General features: G+C 57.9%; 1 protein-coding gene across 4 annotated transcripts in view; it reads left to right on the plus strand.

Annotated features, from left to right (window-relative positions):
- The window catches only part of ARHGEF10 (Rho guanine nucleotide exchange factor 10), a 61,499-nt gene extending 43,729 nt beyond the window's left edge, over positions 1-17,770 (plus strand). For all 4 annotated transcript variants that reach the window (XM_069573372.1, XM_069573373.1, XM_069573374.1 and 1 more), the window contains 8 exons: positions 95-216; positions 873-959; positions 1,717-1,919; positions 2,456-2,613; positions 4,550-4,692; positions 10,388-10,562; positions 13,814-13,936; positions 16,116-17,770. In XM_069573372.1, coding sequence (XP_069429473.1) covers positions 95-216; positions 873-959; positions 1,717-1,919; positions 2,456-2,613; positions 4,550-4,692; positions 10,388-10,562; positions 13,814-13,936; positions 16,116-16,627 — 1,523 coding nt within the window. In that variant the 3' untranslated portion in view covers positions 16,628-17,770. The remainder of the gene's footprint in view (positions 1-94; positions 217-872; positions 960-1,716; positions 1,920-2,455; positions 2,614-4,549; positions 4,693-10,387; positions 10,563-13,813; positions 13,937-16,115) is intronic.

Here is a 17,770-nt window from a genome sequence, read left to right on the forward strand (position 1 = left end):
TAAGACCGCGGCTGGGAAGGAAGCTTGAGAAGGGGTTCGTCCGGTCACCCGTAAGAACGTCCTCACCTCTGTCCGTTCTCCCCGGCGGCTGCAGAGGAGGAGAACCACCTGGGCTGGTTTTGCGTGGAGGATGACGGGAACCAGATCAGGAAGGAGAGACACCCGCTCCTTCTGGGACACATGCCTGTGACGGTGGCCAAGCAGCAGGAGTTCAAGGTGGGGCCCGGGCAGCCTTGGGCGTGGCCTCTGGGCTGGCGTGTGTAGAGATCCTGCAGGGCTGGGGTGCTTCAGGGCAGAGCCTGCTCGTCTCGGCCGCTGCCCCGCCCTCCTCCCAGGCCCCTCGCCCGGCAGCTGGGCTCCCACGTGGGTCATCGTTGGGAGCCCTCTGCCGGCCTGGGGTGTGGGGCCCACTCTTCACTGAAGCAAACCCCATCTCCAGGTGGCCTGGTACTGGTGTGCCTGTGCTGTGTGTGTGCACTCAGGCAGGATGACCAGCGACCGCTGTGGCCGCTGAGACACGTGGGTGCGTCTTTCTTTAGGAGACATGTTACTATTTCCCATGTGGTCTCTGGCTGACACTCAGACCTGGAGCTGCCTCGGTTTACGGGGACCCCTGCAGTGGCAGAGCCTGCTCCCTGGGAGAGGCACGGGCCTGTCGATGTGGCCTACCCTGTGGGGATGCAGCCCCCGGGCACACTGAGGCGTTTGCTTCTAAAAACAAAGTCTCTGCAACTGGTACATCCATCTTTTCCTCTCTTAGTCTTGTCATTTCCGTGGCTTATGTCAGACACTGTCATCTGTTAAAAGACTTGCCTGCCAGCCTCCTCTGTGTCCCATTTTAAATTCGGGTCTTTGATTTTATTCCCCTTTAGATTGAATGTGCTGTTTATAATCCTGAGCCGTACCTGAATAATGAGAATCAGTCAGACTCGTTTTCCGTGGCTCACGGTTTCCTGTGGGTAAGACGCCTTTGTTTGGTTTTAATTCAGGTTCGTGAAGAATCCGTATCCACAGTTAATGAGATGAAAAAATGACAGGCCATCCCGTAGATTGCTGTTACTGGTCAGCGTGCTGTAAACATGGAAGTCCCAGATGGGAAAAGGACAACCCTAGAGTGAAATGTTTCTCTTTTTTCTTTTTCAAATAAAACTTCTCCAGATTAATTTCAGTCCAAAGACAACTAACTTAAATAATAGAAGTATTTAAATGTTTTTTTTTTTTTTCAACTGGGGCAGTTCTCGCCCCTTTTCTCCTCTTATATCCTTGTTTTCTTAGGTAAGGCCTGGTTTAAGATTGATTCTAGTCCATATTTCCAGACTTTGAATTATATATCAGTGGGCCTCTACTATAGTGCTAGGTGTTCAGGTTTTAAAGGATATAGATGTGACTTGTACAAGAGCAGAGCTGTTCTCTCGTTACTGAAGTAAAGGAAAAGGTCACCCAGCTGAACACAGAGGGTGGCAGAGGGGGCATACGGGGAAGGCCGTGCCACGCTGTCGGGAGCTGGTTCCCACTCCGGGGCCGGGTCTCGCTGTGGCCGTGGGGGGTCGGCTGTGCAGGCACCGTGGGAGCCCCCTGCTCACTTCTCCCCCGACCCCCAGATTGGGAGCTGTACCATAGGGGGTCGGCTGTGCAGGCACCGTGGGAGCCCCCTGCTCACTTGGCCCCCAGATCGGGAGCTGGGAGCCCCCTGCTCACTTCTCCCCCGACCCCCAGATCGGGAGCTGCACCAGTCAGATGGGGCAGATCGCCATCGTCTCCTTCCACAACTCCAGCCCCAAGGTCATCGAGTGCTTCAACGTGGAGTCCCGCGTGCTGTGCATGGTGTACGTGCCCGCCGAGGACAGGCCCCGCGAGCCCGAGGGCGGGGGCCGGGTGCTGGGCGTGCCCGCTGTCTGCCTGGGGACGGAGGAGGGCAGGTGAGCGCCTCCCCCGGCCCTGGGCCTTGCCACTGCCCCTCCCTGGTGGCTCTGCTGGGGTCTGTGCGGTGACGGTGGAGCAAGCTGGGACTCAGCTCTGAAGGAGCCCCAAGTGTGGGACGTTCCCGGGGAACCCCAGGGGGCGGCAGCACCTGCCGGGGAGAGTTCTAGTTCCTGCTGCCCTTCGCCGCGGCCGCACTTCCTGCCGATCACACTTCTAAGTGCACATCACTCTTAGACTTCAGGATGAAACAGCTGAGCTCTGTGTTAACCTCACACTGAGCATCATTCAGAGTTTAAAGGGAAGTTGCGTTGACTTTCCTAGCGTGAAGTCCCTAGATCTGTAGGAAGAACTAGGCTTAAAAAAGAACCCAGAACTTGTCTTTTAAAAGAGAAGAGAGAGATCAGGGGTGCAACCAGGTGTTTGCAGAAGGAGCAGGAAGTGGGGAAGGGCGGGCCGGGGTGACAGGGTCCCCCTGCTCGGTGGTCGCGCCCGTCCGTGTGAGCACGCGCCCACCGGGTGATGCGTCTCACAGCATCTCCATCTACAAGAGCAGCCAAGGCTGCAAGAAGGTGCGGCTGCAGCACTTCTTCACCCCGGAGAAGTCCACGGTCATGAGCCTGGCCTGCACAGCCCAGAGCCTGTACGTCGGCCTGGTCAACGGCACTGTGGCCATCTACGCCAGAGCGAACGGTGAGTGTCCCGGGGCGCGCCTGCACCGAGGTGTCACTGCCGCCTCTGGGGTCGGGGGTTCACTCCGGGCCGAGCGGCAGTCCCATCAGTACCTGCCACCCCGCATCCCGAGGCTCCTGTGACTCAGTCGATCCTGACGTGGACAGAGGCGTCCGCTGTTGGGTTGTGTTGTGCTCAGCACAGCACCAGCTGTTGGGTTAGGGTTAGGCCGCTCAGCACAGTGCCAGCTGTTGGGTTAGGGTTAGGCCACTCAGCACAGCGCCAGCTGTTGGGTTAGGGTTAGGCCGCTCAGCATAGCGCCAGCTGTTGGGTTAGGTCGCTCAGCACAGTTCCAGCTATTGGGTTAGGGTTAGGCTGCCCAGCACAGCACCAGCTGTTGGGTTAGGGTTAGGCTGCTCAGCACAGTGCCAGCTGTTGGGTTAGGGTTAGGCCACCCAGCACAGCACCAGCTGTTGGGTTAGGCTGCCCGGCACAGCACCAGCTGTTTCTCACACTTCACTGTGTCCCAGAGCAGAAGCCCGTGGCCCCAGGCAGGGGTGGGTTAAGGCCGGTGCTGAACTCCTGCAGAGGATGAGGGGCGCAGCAGGATCCAGGGCCCCTCAGGGAGATTTCACTCTGCAGAGGACCCATCGTTTCGCTCCTGCTTGGTGTGATTTCGTGTTTAAATACACATTTATTTAGAATCGCATGAGTGTTTATCATGGGATTCTCTCTGCTTCTCTTCTCTGCAACCTTTGTTCACCATTACTCACTCAAGTTGTTTTTTCTGCTGCTCCAGTAGAGTTTAAATTTCATGGGAACTATTGACTATTTGAAAGTTTGAAATGACTATGATATATTTGGTCTCCAACTTGATTTGGGGTGTCTATGTCCATTTCTTCCAGTGTTACGAATTTATTCAGGCTTTATTTTTGTTTATTGGGTGAACTTAAACCTACCCCCCAAAGTTTACTGAGATATGACTGACATATAACACTGTAAGTTTGAGGTACACCGTATCTTGACTTGATACACGTACGTGTAACAAAGTGGTCACCACCACCTGCTAGCTCTCACCCCCATCGCATCACGTGCTAGCCATTGCTCTTTTTGTTCTGAGAACATTTAAGGTCCTTTCTTTTAACAAGTTTCAAGTATGTTGTTAACTGTAACCATAATGCTGTGCGTTAGATCCTCAGAGCTTTTCGCCTTATAACTGAAGTCTGTGCCCTTTGGCCATCATCTCCCTGTCTCCGCCACCCCCAGCCCCTGGCAACCACCCTTCTACTCCGTTTCTATGAGTTTGGCTCTTTTAGATTCCACATATAAGTGAGACCATAACAGTGTCTCCTTTTCTCTGACCCATTGCACTTAGCATCGAGTCCTGCTGGTCCATCCATGCTCTCACCAATGGCAAGATTTCTTTCTTCCTTATGGCTGAGTAATATTCCATTGTGTGTGTGCATATCACGTTTTCTGTGTCTGCTCATCCATCAGCAGCGTAGGTTGCTTCTGTGTCTCGGCTGTCGTAAATAATGCTGCGGTGAACGTTGCAGGGTGTGTTCTCATTTCAGAGTGGTGTTTCTGTTCTGTGTGGATTGATACGTGCCCAGCAGTGGCGCTGCTGGAGCGTGTGGTAGTTCTTTTCAGCTTTCTGAGGAACCTCCATACCTTTCTCCACGGTGGCTGCACCAGCTTACATTCCCAGCAGCAGTGCACAAGGCTTGTCTTTGCTCTGCATCCTCACCAGCGCTTGTCATTTCTTGCCTTTTTGGTGATGGCCATTCTGACAGGTGTGAGGTGGTATCTCACTGCGGGTTTGGCTTACATTTCCCTGATGATGAGTGATGCTGAGCATCTTTTTATGTACCTGTTAGCCATCTCTGTGTCGTCTTTGAAGAAATGTCAGTTTGAGAAATGAATTTGAATGAAATTGAAAGAAATATTTTCTTTTAAGATGGATCCTGGAATTCCGAGCCTCAAACGGTGATTAAGTTAGGCGTCCTCCCAGTTCGAAGTCTGCTCTTGATGGAAGACACGCTCTGGGCGGCGTCTGGAGGTCAAGTTTCCATCATCGGTGTGGAGACTCTCGCCGTGGAGGTAAGTTGTTTTAAGTGGCGACGCCGTGTGGGAAAGACGCCGTGCACCAGTGCAGTGACTTCCCAGGCGTGGCTGAGGCACGGCCCTCGCCTGTAGAAAGCTCAGGCAGCGTCTTGCCCGTGGCCACTGCGCTAAGGGGAGAGCCCTCCTCTTTGGCATGGGAAGAAGGATTAACTTGAGGATCCCACAGCCCTTTTCCAGCCACACCCATGGGATAATTATGCATTGCGTACCTGCTGATTAGTATTAATGTTACTTTAAAAAATGTGTTCGGTAGGAACATAGTGGGAAGTCTTCAGGGACATATGGAAGCTTAGTGTTTGATTGAAGAGCTGTTTCTCATCAGTGCGGTAACCAGATTTATTCAGTAGAGATGACAGCTGTTGGAGAAATCAGAGCTGGGTCTCAGACCCCAACTCTTTACCCTGGAGGCATTGTGGACGGAGGGACATTAGAGCCCAAACAAAGCCACAGACACGAGGCGCAGACAGTGGGGTGCGCTGGCCGTTGGACCACAAGCCGCTCCTCCGTGCTTCTGATGTGACCTCCCCGGGGCCCGCAGGACAGAGCCTCCTCGGGTGACAAAGGGTCAGCGCTCAGCAGGAGAGGAGACGGGGCTGATGGCAAGAGAGAAACCTGGCTTTGCCCAGTGTTTCCTGTTTGTTTTTCATTTGGCTGTGCCGCACAGCTTGCGGGATTGTGGTTCCGCTACCAGGGATTGAACCCAGGGTCCCGGCAGTGAGGGCGCTGAGTCCCCACAATTGGCCCTCCAGGGTAATCCCTGCTCAGTGTTTGTGTAGTAACTTGTTTCTGCTTCTCTGCATCTGCTCCTTCTTACTTCACGTACCTCAGGGTAGTAAGACACCCTCAGTGAAGCGTGAAGTCACTGACCACAGCGCCTGCTCAGGAGACTCAGCGTGGAAACCTCTTGCTGGAACCACGTTTTCCCGCTGTGCACCTCAGCAGCACCACCTTATCAGTCAGCTAGTGAGAGTCAGAGTTCACATCCCAGTCAGCCCCACACTGCACGGTGGTCGTATTTCAATGTCTTTTCACACAGAAGGAATAATAATATAATAACCTTTCATTGGAAGAGGGGTCCCCAGCCTCCAGGGTCTAGCGCCTGCTGACCTGAGGTGGAGCTGATGTGGTGAAACAAGTAGTGCGCATAGTAAATGTAACGCGCTTGTCGCCTTCCAAAACTATTCCCCCTCGACCCGTGGAGAAATTGTCTTCCATGAAATCGCTCCTGGTGCCAACAATGCTGGGGACCGCTGCTTTAGGACATTTCTCCAAAACCCGTGCATTAGTTTTGTCAGAAGTTCATACCAAAAGCCAGAAAGGTGGTTTCTGTAGCCACCACCAGGGCAGTTCCAGGCTAACATAACAGTACCACCTTATAATCATCAGAATATATTCCATTCAAAAATTTCAAAGAGCGTGTATGCTGTAAATCTTGGATACTCAGAAATAGTTTATTTGGATTTAAGTAAGAGCCTCCTTTCTGTGCATTTTTAGTACCAAAATGAGTAGATGTATTTATATAGAGAGAAGCTGTTATTAAAAATGTAACTTGTCCCGTGGTTCCGTCGTGCTGGGAGACCACAGTGGGCTGTTGGTGTAGCTCTAGAGATCTGAATCACGGTGGTCTCCACCCTCTTTGGTGGGGGTTGGGGTGTAGGGTAAATGTGGGCAGCTGCTGCTGGGAGAGTTCCCGAAGGTGCCGTGGGCAGTCACGGCGTGGTGCCGTGACGGTCACGAGGCTGCACTCTTTCTGGGTTGGGTCAAGCAGGAGGTGAGGTACGATGTACATTCGGAAGGAAAGGGTGTTTGAGGTTCAGCGGCATACGAGTGTGCTTGCAGTGACCTCTGCTCGGCGGTGGTTGGCCTGGGTCCAGGTGGTGGCGAGGGTGCAGGGCCAGCTCAGGGTCATGGTGCTGCTGTGGGCAGGCCGTGTGCCCAGCGCTGCGGGAATGGAACTCCCCGCCTGCCCACCACCGGGTCAGGGAGAGCAGACAGGGAACCGTGAATGCTCAGTGCGCGAAATGGAGCTGCGTCGCTTGGATTTGGGGGTCAGGCTTCTTTCTCCTTCCCAGCTACGAAAACCTCTCTTCTGGGACTCATTTCATGCCTTTTAGGAAAATGTCGAGCTTTGGGAACACGGCTGCAGCTCGGAAGGTAGCCTGACCTTTGGGAGCCGGCGGAACATTCCGGGCTCTGCAGGTGCTGACCATGCAGCTTTGTGTCTGGGGGCTGCGGTTTAGTTTCGGTCTCAGTTTTCCTACTGGAGCTGTTTCCATTGAGGCCTGCTCTTCCTTAACGCTTGCCTGCAGCGTGCAGTGCTCCTGACTGCAGACAGACAGGCAGAAGGAAAGAAGGACAGAAAGCTTTCCTTCTACCCCCACCCCCGATGCTGAAGGGGAAAATGGGAAGAATGAAACGGAAACGTTATTAAGGTAGCAGAGTGTTTTCTGAGTTGATGCGTCTCTTCCGAGTTAATTCCGGTCACTCTGTAGAAAGACAGAACGCAGGGCACAGTGGGGACAGTGCTGAGCCCACGGGTGGGCCGGTTCTGAGACATCCACTCAGGGTCGGGACCCTGCCCCTCCGAGGCTTCTGGAGTCTGGAGCCTCACGACCTCATGGTAGAAGGAGACTCAGGTGCCCTGTTGCCCACACTTCCTGTTTTCAAACAGAAGACCAGGCCTCTGAGACAGCAGGAGGCAAGGGAGCGTCCTGAGATGAGCTCTTACTCAGAGTGCTGTCACGCAGGGAGCCATGTCCTGCGCTCACCACGTGCAGAGTGCCGGCACACGGGGAGAACTCACGGGCGGGCCACGGTGCCCGGGGTGGATGAGGGCAACGCTGGCTGCTGGCCCTGGGGGGCTTGTCTGGGTGAGGACAGCTCTGGGTCTGCCAGGCCTCACATCCTGCCTCTAAGATGCCAGCTGTCAGGCACTGCACCACGCAGGGGCCCTCTATGCAGGGACCTGACCCCCAAAGCGGCCCTGTCCGGGGGAGGGGGCGGGCTTCCCCAGAAGGAAGGACACACAATGTCCCCCACAATGTCCCAGGGCCGGGCTGATGGGTGCCAGGACGTGAGCAGGTGGTTCTGGGCCCTTATGGCCCAGAAACGGCGTGGGCGTGGGCGTGGGGGCGTGAGGGGCATAGGCTGGGCCAGGGCGCTGAGGCCTCGCCTGGGTTCGGGGGCTGTCAGCCTCTGGCCCGTGTAGGGCTTGGGGGCACGGCCCATCTGGGTAGGGCTGGCGAGGCGGAGGCTGTGGCCACGAGGTGGTGTGCTGGGTTCTGTTTCCGGAACCAGCTGCTGCGTGACCCTGAGCTCCGTGCTGTGTTCCAGAGGCGGTGGGCGGGCAGGGATTTAAACTCGGACCAGATGTGAGGAAATCTGCCTTCTGGGAGGATTTTCTGCGACGGGGTGAGGGGAGGGGGGTGAGGTTGCACTGAGAACGTTACTGCAGAGCTCCGTGGGAGAGTTCCCGTGCCTGCAGGTGGAGGGCAGCGGGTTGGGGACTGAGGCCCTTCTGGAGGGAACGCTGCGCTGGTGGGCGTGGGGCCCCAGGGGGCACCAGGACTGGCCAGTGAGTTCCTCCTGGGAGATACGTGACCGGAGGACCTGCAGGACTGTGGTCCCGGAGAAGCAGCGGGCCTGCTCCGGGCGGGGTAGGGGCGGGGGCGGGACCAGCCGCCTACCCAGGCTGCGGCCTCCGGGCTCCCTGCAGAAGCCTCAGCGCTGAGCTGAGACAGTCGGCCGCCAGCGGGCCGCGGGCACGGCGCTCCGTCAGGCTCTGGGAGCGCGGGGATGGCCCCGCGGCGCCCTGTTCCTCTCTGGGGGGCCCCTGGCCCTGTCTGCCGGGGCGGCCCCGCTGTCCTGAGCTCTCCCTCGGACGTGACCGGACACGGGAGATCAGTGTCCGCACGCGGGCCTCACGCCGGCCGCCCACCCTCTCGGCGGTGCGCAGGGCGTGGGGTGACACGGGCGTCCGCTTCCTGTAGCCCCGTCTGGGCAGTGGGCTTCCCGAGGGGTCTGCACCGGTTCACAGAAGAGGGAGGGAACCTCTGTGCCTGTCACGTGACGGCGTGGGTGGGGCAGCCCAGCCCCTCCGCAGGCTGCCAACAGAGTGGAAGGCCGACCCTCGGGAAGTCACGGACCCGCCAAGGATGTGCAGCGAACGGCTCACGTAACTGGCGGCTCAGCAGTCAGAGCAGGAATAGCCCGGTTCAGAGGTGGACCGAGGGTCTGCGCGGGCCATTCCACAGGGAAGATACCCAGTTGGCCCGCGCACGCAGGGAAGGGCGCACAACATCGTTAGTCCTCAGGGCAACGCAGACGGAAGCGCCCGCGAGACCCCGTGTCGCCCCCACGGAGACAGCAGTGGCAGCAGAGGAGCAGTGGCGCACCGCAGACGGCGTGCGGGAGCCGAGCCCCGAGCTGCTGCCGGCCGCAGGCGTCCTTCCCCGGAAGGCGGACCGCGGCGTTCCGTGTGCGCTCGGGAGCGCCTCTCCCTGAGGCCTCGGGGCGCCTTCCTGACCGCAGGGCTGGCGCAGCCGCTTGCACGTGCGGGAGACTCTGTGGGAGGCGCACATGCGCGTGGGAGGGGCACATGCGCGTGGGAGGGGCCTGCCTTCGGAGGGAACGCGGCTGTGGCTTGCAGCGGCGCCGGAGGTGTGTGCTTCAGCCGCGAGCGCCGCGGCTCCAGAATCTTGGTGGTGCCCCAGTTCTGGCTTCAGGGTGACCCCCGGCCGTTCCTCCCCAGGCTTTCCAGCCCCTGTGCAGGGCCCTCAGAAGCCCCCCAAGCTGCTCGGGGCCACCTTCACTTAAGACGGGGTGTGATGCCTAGGGACCGGAATCCCCATCCAAATAAAAGCACACTCGCAGGTCCGCCTCCGGTCCAGTTCGGGGGTGCCCGGCGGTGTGGGTGCGGCGGGAAGGTTTGCCAGCAGACCCTTCCCATGTGCGTGCGAGGACGGTGCGCAGCCTGCGTCGCGGGTGGTGAATGCCCCCTGCTCTCAGCGCTTGAGGAGCTGCCCCAGGACAGGGGTGAGCCTGCCTCCTAGCCTTAGGGGGTCTTCAGTGACCTCTCTCCAGGGCAGGGAGTGGGGCGGGATTGTGATCCACTCTGGACTAAGAGGGCTTCTGTGGGCATGCTGTTCCTTCTCCCGGAGTTGCCAGGCTTCACGCCACCTGACCCCCAGTCCTTGGCAGTGACCGCAGCTGCCCAGCACCAGCTGTCCACTGTGGGGACAGGGTGCAGGGGTCCTCCTAGGGTTCTCCCAGAGCAGGGCGGTCAGGATGGAGGTGGGGGCACACGCAGCCCCGAGGCCTGGGGGGACCCGGCCAGACAGAGCAGCAGCAGGCGGCCATGCAGGGACCAGAGTGGGGGACGCGGAAGGGCGCTGAGAGCAGGCGAGCAGCCCGCTGCCTCCCGGGTCTCCCCACGGGCAGTGCGGCCCCTCGCTCCCTTCAGGTTGGGGGCTGATGGGTCCGCACGCGTCCAGGGCCCGCTGTTCAGCGCCCCTGGGTCTGGGGTGACAGGGCCCTCGTGGCAGGTGGTTGACGGGAGGTGAGGTCTGGGGCGCCGGCTGGACACTGCACACGGATGGGGGGATGACAGGCCGCCCGAGACTCAGCGCGCAGCGCCCGACGCCACGCTGTGTCCATTCCCTTGTCTCCGCAGGGCCAGCTGGAGGCCCACCAGGAGGAGGGCATGGTGGTCTCACACATGGCCATCGCCGGCGTGGGCATCTGGGTCGCCTTCACCTCGGGGTCCACGCTCCGCTTGTTCCACACGGAGACACTCAAGCACCTACAGGACGTCAACATCGCCACCCCAGTCCACCACATGCTGCCAGGTGGGGCCTTCCCCAGGGCTGGGGCACGGGCCGGCGAGGGCCCCTCCTCAGAGCCAGAGCCGAGGGTCAGGACCATTCCTTGCAGTCAGCAGGTCCCGGGGTAGGGGGGCAGGACCTGAAGTGGAGGAGCAGAAGACAGGGGAGACTGGCTGGAGGGAGTGGGGTCCCTGGGGAGTCACAGGGCGGCCCCGGGGTGGGGCAGGACCTGAAGTGGAGGAGCAGAAGACAGGGGAGACTGGCTGGAGGGAGTGGGGTCCCTGGGGAGTCACAGGGCAGCCCCGGGGCGGGGCAGGACCTGAAGTGGAGGAGCAGAGGACAGGGGAGACTGGCTGGAGGGAGTGGGGTCCCTGGGGAGTCACAGAGCGGCCACACTGGGCTCCACCAGCCGCAGGAGGGTGGGTGTTCCCACAGCGGGACTCAGAGCAGCCAGCGTGCAGAGCGGGGGGCGTGCGGGCCGCGTGTGTGTGTGTGTGTGTGTGTGTAGGCATGTGGCTATTAGGTATATACGTGTGCTTGTTGTGTATCAGCACGTGGCCCGTGTGTATGAGTGTGTATGTGCATGTAGCATGTAGTAGTGTGTTGCCTGGCACGTGTGCATGTCTCCGCGGGCCTTCTGGAAGCCCGCTCTTGCCTCAGGCGCGTCCTGTCCTTCCCCTCATTGGCTGCCCCTCCTGGCTGCTGGCGGAGCAAAGGCCGCCCTGCGTGGTGTGAGCGGATCTGTGCAGGCCCCCAGGCGCCCCGGCCCCCAGTCCCTGAGGGTCAGAGCCCAGGAGGCCCCTGGCCCGTGTGTGCTGGGCTGCGGGCGGGCCCCATCTCGCTCTCTCCCCCTCCCCGCCCCTGGCTAATGCTGTGTCTCACCCACCAGCGTGGCTCCTGCCGTGAGGCTCAGGACCCACATGGCCCTGCCCACTGCCACGGGCCCGCGCCTGCCCCCCCGCCCGCTCCGCCCCGAGTGCCCCCGGCCTGGGTCCTTTCCTCCTGAGCTGCGGCCCGTCAGGACAGTCTCTGGGTGGCGTAGGCCCCGTGTCAGCGTGACGTGTGAGACATCCTCACCAGCTCGGCGGCACCCGGGGGTTTGCGCTCTGTCTGCGTCTCGTATCTTACTCCTGGACTGGGAGCTGCCAGGTGTGGCGGGCCGTGAGGAAGGTGGAAGCTAGAGCAGAACTCGGCCGCAGCCTCACCGACGGCGGTGCTAGGATGTTCAGACAGCTCTCTGCCGCGGGTCTGGTTCTCCATGCACCGGTGATCTGGGAGCAGGGAACCCCTCTCGCGTTTCTTCTTGAATCGTTTTACCCTCGGGCCAGCGGTGCCCAGTGAGTGCCTCGTGGTGTTCTGCCTGACACTCAGGCCTTCAGTCAGTGCGTCTGTGCCCCGCGGGCCCGTGGCATTCCCGGCCTCCGGGCTCCCATCACCCTGGACACGCGTGTGTGAGCCTCATTCTACAGCTGTGTTCCCAAGGCCGCCGAGTGGGCTTTGCATTTTATGCAGAAACGGCAGTAACACATAACCTGTCTCTGTGTGCTCTTTCTCTTGGAATGTGTGATCCCAGTAGGTTCTAGAAATGAAGACTTTCCAGGCCAGGAGGAATAAGAGGAAAAAAATATATACTGTAACTCACGCCTGTTTTTGTCACGGTGTTGATGACCTGTTTAGTTTACGGGGGCTTGGCCAGCACCCCTGTGGGCCAGGTCTGTGCGACGAGTCACCTCTCTCCATCCTCTCTGGAGCTCACTCTGAGCACCGTTAGTGCCACACATTTGCCATAAACCGCATTGGATTCAGCAGACAGTGGATGGTGGCGCCTTGGGTCAGCACGCACGTTCGCAAGGGCAGCCGATCAGCCTTCCCAGCTCTGCTCTGGGGATGGGGAGTTCCAGCCAAGGTTCAGAGTGTGGTTCCTGGTGTCACGAGGGACACCAGGATGCAGCTGTTTCCTGCTGTGTCCAGGGCAGCAGGGCGGGTGGAGCGTGCTGAGTGCGCATCAGATCGGCCTTCGCAGGGCCCGAGCAGCGAACGCAGCGCCTTCCAGGGGTGACGCCACCAAATGAAACAGCCACATTTTCTATCTAATCAAAAAGTCACTGTAGCTTTTCTAAGTACCATCAGTCACATCAGAAGGGAATTCAGCAACTTAAGCCAGACTCAAGAGTGACTGTTTGAGCTAGGGAACAGACTGAGGTGCAGGCAGACATGCCGGTCCTAGGCGTTGCCAGAGCTGCAGCCGCCCCCCAGGCACGCGTTCAGGATTCCTGGGAACTCTACACTAGCGTCTTGAAAGCCACACGCCTGTTCAGAAGTAAAGCCAGTTCTTTGGCTTCCGTAGCTGTTCTTTCAGTTCAGTGGTGGTTGTTGCTGCTAAAGTAATCATAAAGGGACTTCTGTAGACATGCTGACCTGCCTTTGGCTTTTGCGTTTAGACCATTCATTTTCACACTGTTTATCTAAGGGGAACTTCAGGTCAAATGCCGAGAAGCTGGAAATGACTCGTTTCTGGAGAACAGAAGGGTCCAGCTGTTCTTAAGTGTCCTCCTGGCTTCCCGGGAGCAGCCTGGACGGTGGTCTTGCGCTTGAGTGCAGCGCTGAAGGGAGCCGCTGGATGGTGCCCGGCTGAGCTCCTGCTGGAGGCGCTGCTACTGGGGGCAGGGTCGCAGAGGGGTGGCCACGGGGCCGGAGTCGGCCCTCCCTGGGACTCCAGAGCCTCGTCTCAGTGTTTCCCAGAGCTGCCCAGACCTCGGGCCTCTCCTGTCCCAGACCTCTCTGTGCAGTGTGCAGTCGTGTCTTCCCTCCGAGGCTTGGGGTGGGCTGCCCTGCGAGCCCGACCCACAGTGGGGTCTCCTCTGTGCAGGTGGGCCCTGGCTCACGGTGGCCGCTGTCTGACGTGTATGTGCATGCGTGCGTGCGTGTGTGTGCGCGTGCGGCTCTGCCTGGAAGTAGATGGTCTCCCTGCACGGCTCCGGGGGATGCGCTCGGCTCTGGAAGCGCCGGCCCAGCGGTGCCCAGAGTGTCGTGCCCGGATTGTCCCTTGGCCATGGCCGTGTGGTCCTGGCGCAGCGGGGACGCGCCCACCCCTCGGAGTCTTCCTCATCTGACTGCAGCATCGCAGTGTGAGCTTAGGGCTCTGGCGACACCTGCTGCCCGGGAGGTGTGGCTCGGGGAGCGCTCGGGGGGTCTGCAGTGTTTCCGGGCAGTTCCCGGGACCGCTGCCCCGGAGCGTGGGCTGCAGGCACAAGCTCTCCTGTCCCTCCGTCCAGGGCACCAGCGGCTGTCTGTGACCAGCCTGCTCGTCTGCCACGGCCTGCTTATGGTGGGCACCAGCCTGGGTGTCGTGGTGGCCCTGCCTGTCCCACGTCTGCAGGGAATCCCCAAGGTGACTGGTGAGTGCACGCCGCGTGCGCCTCTGGGGCCTCTTCCTGTCCCGGATGCTCACTGAGCCCATGGGTCTGTGTCCAGCTATGGCTTCACTTAGTATGAATTATTTCGGTGGCTTCTCGCTCTCTTTTCCTCCCACCCTTCTTTCCTTCATTTCACCCTGTAAAGACTGTGTTTATCAACTTGGATTTCATCAGGTCATGCTTTTATTTTCCTGTTTCTGTCATCAGTGGTCCAGGGAGACCCTCATCCTCAAAACATGTTTTCATGTTACCTCTTTCTCCACCTGTTAGTTTCTGCCTTGCTATTCGTGTTTACTCAGTGAAGACGGATGCTGGTATGCTCTGCAGCAGAAGAGACCAGCACCTGAGCAGGCTCGGTCGTGCTTTTGTGCAGTGTTGGGAGGCGCTCCAATGGGCACGGCCTTTTGGAAAGCACTTGGGTGTCAAGGACCTGAAAACGCTGTAGCATCAGGAGTTAGGTTTCCCCTTCAGGAGCCTGTCTCAGGAAGCAGCCAGATGGAGAAGCAAGGCCTGATGCAGAAAGAGCAGGAAACGACCTGCAAGGCCAAGCTCAGGGCTGCGAGATGTGTCTCACCTCACTCGAGTACGGAGGGAGCAACAGCCACAGCAGAGAGTGCTCTGGGGGGAATGCACTTCTAAACAGAAATTGGAAGGACACCCTGTTTTTTTCAGTTCAGTTCAGTCGTTCAGTCATGTCTGACTCTTTACGACCCCATGGACTGGGCATGCCAGGCCTCCCTGTCCATCACCAACTCACAGAGTTTACTCAAACTTGTGTCCATTGAGTTGGTGAGGCTATCCAACCACCTCATCCTCTGTCGTCCCCTTCTCCTCCCGCCTTCAGTCTTTCCCAGCATCAGGGTCTTTTCAGATGAGTCTGTTCTTCGCATCAGGTGGCCAAAGTATTGGAGTTTCAGCTTCAACATCAGTCCTTCCAGTGAACATTCAGGACTGATCTCCTTCAGGATGGACTGGTTTAATCTTGCAGTCCAAGGGACTCTCAAGAGTCTTCTCCAACACCACAGTTCAAAAGCATCAATTCTTCAGTGCTCAACTTTCTTTATAGTTCAACTCTCACATCCATACAGGACTACTGGAAAAACCGTAGTTTTGACTAGACGGACCTTTGTAGGCAAAATAATGTCTCTGCTTTTTAATATGCTGTCTAGGTTGGTCATAACGTTTCTTCCAAGGAGTAAGAGTAGTTGAATTTCATGGCTGCAGTCACCATCTGCTGTGATTTTGGAGCCCCCAAAATGATCTATCACTGTTTCCATTGTTTCCCCCATCTGTTTGCCATGAAGTGATGGAACCGGATGCCATGATCTTTGTTTTCTGTATGTTGAGCTTTAAGCCAGCTTTTTCACTCTCCTCTTTCACTTTCATCAAGAGGCTTTTTAGTTCTTCTTCGCTTTCTGCTGTAAGGGTGGTGTCATCTGCACATCTGAGGTTATTGATATTTTTCCTGGCAATCTTGATTCTAGCTTGTACTTCATCTAGCCTTACTCTTTTACCCAAATGAAACTTTACCTTCTACGTTTGTTATGTGAAATGTCTCTTTACTGCAGGATGGTGGACAGGTAGTGGGAGAGGATGGAGTGAAATGAATGAGCGACCATGCTAGGTGCCAGTTTGTAAGGAAGAGGTGGGAGTCATGTTAGAAGCGGGCTTCCCAGGTGGCGCTAGTGGTAAGGAGCCCAGCTGCAAACGCAGGAGATGTAAGAGACTCAGGTTCGATCCCTGGGTTGGGAAGATCCCCTAGAGGAGGGCATGGCAACCCACTCCAGTATTCTTGCCTGGAGAATCCCATGGACAGAGGAGCCTGGCGGGCTCCATGGGGTCTCACAGATTCAGACACAACTGAATTGATTTAGCACATGCAGCAGGTCAGAAAGCTCTGATGCAAAGAACAAAATACCTGTTTTATCACTTTAACCATTCTAAGCACGTACCCGACTGAGATACCGTTGACAAAAGCCGTGGCTGTACTTTTCTAAGCTGTGGTTCTGAAGGCGTTCTCAGAGTAGCTGGAAGTGCAGGGGACTGTGGCCTGGGCACAGTTTTCCTTCTGAGCCGCTGCGTGCGGGGCATCCCGAGTGGTGGGTGGCCGGGGAGTGCGGGGTCCTGCCTGGAGGGCCGAGCTCACCCTGTGCCCTTGCAGGACGGGGCCTGGTCTCCCACCACGCGCACCACGGGCCTGTCAAGTTCCTGGTCATGGCTGCAGCCGCCCTCAAGGCCGACAAGGACAGGCCCAGGGACAGCCCGCCACCCGGCGCTGACCCCCAGGACGATGAGCAGCGGGATGCTCCCCCTGGCGAGGGGCCAGGGCTCTGCATGGGCCGGGGCGGCCCCGACGCCGTCTGGCTGGGCACTTCGCCGGGCTCCGTCACCCAGGGCAGCGACGTCTCCTCCTCGTCCGGGTCCCCGACCCCTTCCCAGGGCTCCGGCTCCCTGGAGCCCCGGCCAGAGGAGAGCCTCGCCCAGGACCTCCTGCGCCTGCCCTGCACGTCCCCCAGCCGAGGCCGGCGGGCCCGGAGGCCCAGGGCCAGCTCCGTGCTGGTGGCCTGCGGGGGCCAGGGCCACCGACGCGTGAGCAGGAAGGCCAGGCCACAGCGGCCGGAGGAGCTGGCCTCGTCCCTCATGGTCTGGCAGATCCCCCTGCTGCATGTGTGAGCCATGGGCCCGTCGGGGCCTTCCCGCCAAGGCCAACGCCCCGCGTGGGCTCACTGCTGCCGCGCTGCTTGGGGACGGATCCCCGACCGTCTCTGGGGCCGAAATGTGCAATACCGTCCTGGGGGCATCTCCAGGCAGCCCCCAGCTGCCCCTCGCGCAGCAGAGCCTGGGGTGAACGCTCGTGGAGCTGAGGGTGCTCCGCGTCTGCCCCATTGCCCGCAGACTCGGAGCTCACAGGAAGTCTCGCAGATGCGGCAGTGGAGGGGTATTAACAGCCTCAGAGCAGTTTTACTTGATTCAGATTCACTACTTTTATTTATGTTGTATATCCTTTAACGCCAAAATAGACTTCGTAACAATGAAGAAAGCCGGTTAAAATCTACCAGTCCAGGTGGTGTTATTTGCTTTCTGAGTTGAGCTGGGTTTTCCAAAGTGCTATAATACGTGTATTGTATATTTTTAACAAAGTAGTATTTTTATATCGCAATTTTCTATTAAAAAAATTAACAAAGTTTTAGTCAATATATTATGTGTAACATTTTACAAAAAATGTTTCCTTTGAACCAAAATGCTCAATTCCTATCAATATTTAGAGTCAAGGGTCGACACCACAATACCCATGTCAGAGATGCTTGTGTCTTCGTGTCACCGGAGATGGGCAGATGGCGTTTCGGTCCATCCTTCCCTGCTGTGTTGCACCTGTCGACCAGGAGCACTGTCTGGCTTTGAACGCGTCCTGGAGGATGCATGGTGCTGGTCGTGGGGGGAGGCCTTGCTGGCGGTGGACACAGGACACAGGCAGGGTGGCCCTCGGTCAGCACGGCCCTGGCACACAGGCTGCCTGCCTCGGTCACCGTGAGCGAGTGACCTGGGTTCCCTGTGCTCCACGTGTATCTGTCTGTCAATGTTTTACTCACTGGATGGTTAAAAAAAAAAAAAAAAAACAAAACACTGCAGGCATTCACCCGAGACAGATGTCTCAGCACTTTACAGGTGACTAAAAATGCTAATTTTGTGACCTAGCCAAATATTTTCCAAGGTGCATATGTGCCCCTATGTGAGGTAATATCTCCCCAGGTTTCCTTAAACTGCTAGCTGCTATTTTATTTCATAAATAAAGTCTTTTTATTTAAAAATACAACA

The sequence above is a fragment of the Ovis canadensis genome, chromosome 26 (genome assembly GCF_042477335.2).
Source record: "Ovis canadensis isolate MfBH-ARS-UI-01 breed Bighorn chromosome 26, ARS-UI_OviCan_v2, whole genome shotgun sequence".
Classification (NCBI taxonomy): Eukaryota; Metazoa; Chordata; class Mammalia; order Artiodactyla; family Bovidae; genus Ovis; species Ovis canadensis.